Below are 4,571 nucleotides of genomic sequence, written 5' to 3' on the forward strand. Positions count from 1 at the left end.
TTCCCCGTGGTGTGGCTCTATCCACCATGGGGGTAGAGCCTAACTGCACCATGTAGATGTGCCTGCCAGTCAGGGACCGCGGAAACTGCCACCCCTTATGTGTGCTGTGTGCGCTAACGGGCTTCCGCAGAGAATGGTGACACCAAGGCAAGGTAAACGCTGTTCCATGTTAAGTGGGAGCACAAACTTCCTTTAAAGTCAAACTTTGCGAACAATAATAATCTTGAAAAAGACCCTTTGGGCGCAAATCAATGCTCAAGAACGTTGCCAATCACTTGCAACCTCCTTAGACATTTCACGGATATGTTATTTATGCTCAAGGCGGGGGCCTCCTTTCACCCCCGCAACCCAAATCTTTGCTCTGTGCTTCGGACCCAGTGGGGCTTGTCGGATGAGCCACTGGGAAAATACGTTTCCCTCATTTCTCCTTGATTAACTAAGGTCACCTTGACAGAGTGCTTCCCTGTCCCTCTGGGGCTACCTCTGTGGTGCCCTGATCTGCCCCTCTATGAGAAATTCTCTACCTGTTCTGGAGGTTTCCTGGGAATCGCGAGTTCTCAGTTCCCTGGACCTGCCTGCAAGCAGAATTATCCGCCGGTCCCCGCCCCCCATCCCCAAACTCTGGGACAGCAGAGGGGACTGACTGGCCATTAATGGTCATCATCTATTTTTAATTGGAAGATCACAAGAAAGATGGTAAGCGAATCCCAGTCGCAAGTCAATTTAAATAACATTCCTGGGGAAATCCAATCACTTAAAACGGAGACACCTACGCGAACGAGAGCCCCCGCCCGTCTGGCGGGCCTAAGCGCGAAGGCTGAATTAATCAAGATCAAGGGGCTCCCGGGCTGAGAGCAGAGAGTTAACCCTTCTAGTCCCAGAGAGCGACAAGGCGGGGGAGGAAAAACGCGGACGGCCGGGGCCAAGATGCCCACGGCAGCCCCTCGCGGGCTGCCTCTGCCATTTAGGGAGGCTCCGGACCCCTTGCACCCGGCCCGGGCGGTTGGGCGCGCGAGGTTAAGATCAGAAGCTCGGGCAGCTGCTTGGGCCGCGAGTAGCAGCCGCCTCCCGCAGCCTAGGCGCGCCGCGGGCTCCTCCTCCCGCCCAAGCGTGGCCAAGTGAGGACTGCTCCGGCCGCAGGTAGCTGAGGCGCGGGAGGCGGCGCGCGCGGGACCAGAGAGGAGCGCCGGGGAGGGGCCGACGGACGCGCGGGCGGACGGACTCCCCAGCCTCCCGTCCCGGACGTTAGCCGAGGTCTGCGCGGGCCATGTGGGGACCTGGGGTCACGGCCGAGGGCCTGTCGGTGGCTCCAGCGCCGCCGCCTCTGCTGCCGCTGCTGCTACTGCTGGCGCTGGCGCTGGTGGCGCCCTCGCGGGGCGGCGGGGGCTGCGCGGAGCTGGCGTGCGGCGAGCGGGAGCGCTGCTGCGACGCGACCAACGCCACGGCGGTACGCTGCTGCAAGCTACCGCTGCACGCCTTCCTGGACAACGTGGGCTGGTTCGTTCGCAAGCTCTCCGGGCTGCTCATCCTGCTGGTGCTCTTCGCCATCGGCTATTTCCTGCAGCGCATCATCTGCCCCAGTCCACGCAGGTACCCGCGAGGCCAGGCGCGCCCAGGACAGCGGCCCGGGCCTCCTGGGGGCGCCGGACCGCTGGGGGGCGCGGGGCCGCCCGACGACGACGACGACTCGCCCGCTCTGCTACGCGACGAGGCGGCAGCCGGCTCGCAAGACTCACTGCTGGACAGTGGCGGCGGCGGCCGAGGCCGGGGAGGCGGCGGGCGCTTGGACCCCTCCTGCGCCTCAGAGCACGAGCTGCGTGTAGTGTCGCCGGTCTTCCTGCAGCTGCCCAGCTACGAGGAGGTCAAGTATCTGCCCACCTACGAGGAGTCCATGCGGCTGCAGCAGCTCAGCCCCGGGGAGGTCGTGCTGCCAGTGTCAGTGCTCGGCCGCCCGCGAGGCGGGGTCGCCGCGGAGCCCGACGGCGGCGAGGGCCGCTTCCCCCTTATCTGAGCGCTCGGGGATCGGCGGCTGGTGCAGGGCTGGGGGCTACGGGTGGCACGCAACGGCCGGGGTGCCGCTGCCAACTGCCTCAGACCTTATCTGGCACCCTGGCCTAACTGCCTGGCACCCCGCAACCGGGTTGGGGTCACTCGTCTCCCTCGCGTTCTCCCAGGATCTTATGTTTCTCTGCGTTTCATTCCGTTCAAAGAAACGTGGGGCACGTGTGGCGGGTGCGGCTGCAGCAGGCGACCCTCGAGCGCACCTTCGAAGGATGTACCCGCCCTCTGCCTTGCCTCGTATTGTGGTTCACTCGTAAGTGCCTGCTTCCCCAGTCAAAGAGAACTTGTGAGCTCTTTGGTGCGTCGAGAGAAGGGCGGTCTTCTTTAGGGCTGAGGAGAAAGGAGTGCAGTTCCTCTCCTTTCCCTACCTGCCACCTGGACAGGTCACGGTCTCCCAGGGTGGGCAGAGGGCGAGGAGCCGTTGAGGACCAGCTGCGACCGGGGACTGCTGCACGTGGGTGTGGGAGAGCGCCACTTGGGTATGGTGGAATCGCTTCTGTGCGGCAGACCCCCAAAAAATCCCTCAGTGTCTTCCTGATCGAGCAAATAGTCACAGCTGGTGTTTCACAATTAGGTGGAGTGCGGGGAGTGGGCTATGGGGAACACCTGTGATACAAGGTTAGTTGCTGTACCTACTCAGGGCACAGCAACCATGTGTATCCACTCGACTGGACTTTTGATTGTTCAGTAACTGAGAAGGTATTTATATTTATTTGTCTTTTATTCTAATATTTTTATCATGCATTGAATGCAACAGTAGGGTATTTCAGCAAATTCATGACAAGGTAATCGTCTTATCACTTTTTGTAGGCCATTAATGGTCAGGAAATTGCCCATACTCTGTCATTATTGTTTAATAATTCATGAAATTATTTCATTAAAAAAAAAACAGAGGTATGGTCAAACGAGGAAGCATATGTGACCTAAAAACATTGACGGATATCTTATTTTCACTATTTGAGAAGAATATATTTTATTTTTAGTACTGTGGCATAATATATAACTTTTTATAATAATTGTATGCATTATGTAGTATAGCTCTTAATTGTATCATTCATCACATAACTATATGTAAAAATAATTGACATGTATATGCCATACCATGAAGCATATGATGTTGTGCACTTTCTCCTCCATTTTTCATTTGGAATACATTCCACAACATGATCCAAAACATAAGAACTTGTGACTTGTAACTTTTGTTTAAAGCCATTAATTGTGCGGTAATGTGCTACAGAAGGATTCAGTCAGCTTCTTTTAAGAAACAAGTGTCATTGTATCAGTTTCCTGTTCTGTGACACGCCCTTTAAAAGTAAAAGATAATATAATATATTTTAATACATTGTGTGTAATGTACATATGCATATTGTCTATGTACTATATACACATTGTTTATAATAGTGTTAATACAGTTTGTCATTCTCCTGAAAGGAGAAGGAAATACAAAAGGTTTCTCTGCTTGGGAAAAGGTGAATGTTGTTATATCAAGAATGATTACACACATGGATCTCATACATGTTTTTAGAACATTGTTCTTCTGATTGAAGAAGTCTGCCACTCCTGAAAAATTTTAAAATATCTGACTTGTATTAGAAGAAAATTATTTGATTAAACTTTTAAAGGCTGGTTGAAAAAGTCTGACAGTTCTGAGAAATTTTTAAATGTCTGAATTGTAATAAAAGAGGATGATTTACTTTAAACTTCTAAAAACTAATGACCTTGTGACTAAAGAAAAATCATTTGAAGTGTATTAAAACATAGCAAAAACATTAAAATCTTTTCTCTGTGCAAATTTTATCAGATGCATGGCTATATGGTAGTGTATCAAAATATGAAATATGTCTATTTGTCATTTAAAGCAATTTGAGCTGTGAATTGACAAAAGTATCAGGAGTTGAGGCTATATCAGTTGAGAATGGTACAAAATTTAATTACATTATATAGATAATCACATATTAATATTGCTCAAATACCGTATATTTTTGTTATAGGTGGCTATCAATACTACTTACCATTCAAACTGGAAAGTTGCCGTATTTTAAAAAATAATTTATTCTTTGAAGTTACTGTTTTTCACATTTCACAAATGTTACCTGTATCTGCAACATCAACATAGATATCCAAATAATACCTGTGCCAGTATATGAAGCAGTCTATATGTTGTTACCATAACATCTTAAAGAAATTCAACAAAATCCTATGAAAAATATGGATCAAGTATATTTCTCTTTTATCAACTATGGAACATTTCTCTCCCTAAAATCTAGAATGTCTATAAAGTGGTAATTACACTTGATACCAATCACACAATGAGGTTCTACTGAATTTTAAAATGACAAGTTTTCACCTGTTTTTTACCTGCCCAACCCACAAGCTTTTATTCACATCCCTCAGTTCAATAGAAATGAGTTTGACTCTACTGTGGGGTTTTTTTTCTTGCAATCCATTGATTTACCAAGGACAATTTTGTTCAGGCATAATTTTGTGGAAAAAATTCTTTAAAACAGTAT

The 4,571-nt window shown here is 49.4% G+C and overlaps 1 protein-coding gene across 1 annotated transcript; it reads left to right on the top strand.

Annotated features, from left to right (window-relative positions):
• Positions 1-1,266: 1,266 nt before the first annotated feature.
• C2H3orf80 (chromosome 2 C3orf80 homolog) lies at positions 1,267-3,521 on the top strand. The gene is given in 1 exon segment (NM_001266967.1): positions 1,267-3,521. A coding segment is annotated over 1 exon segment (744 nt). The 5' UTR covers position 1,267; the 3' UTR covers positions 2,012-3,521.
• The last annotated feature ends 1,050 nt before the right edge of the window (positions 3,522-4,571 follow it).

The sequence above is a fragment of the Macaca mulatta genome, chromosome 2, assembly GCF_049350105.2.
Source record: "Macaca mulatta isolate MMU2019108-1 chromosome 2, T2T-MMU8v2.0, whole genome shotgun sequence".
Classification (NCBI taxonomy): Eukaryota; Metazoa; Chordata; class Mammalia; order Primates; family Cercopithecidae; genus Macaca; species Macaca mulatta.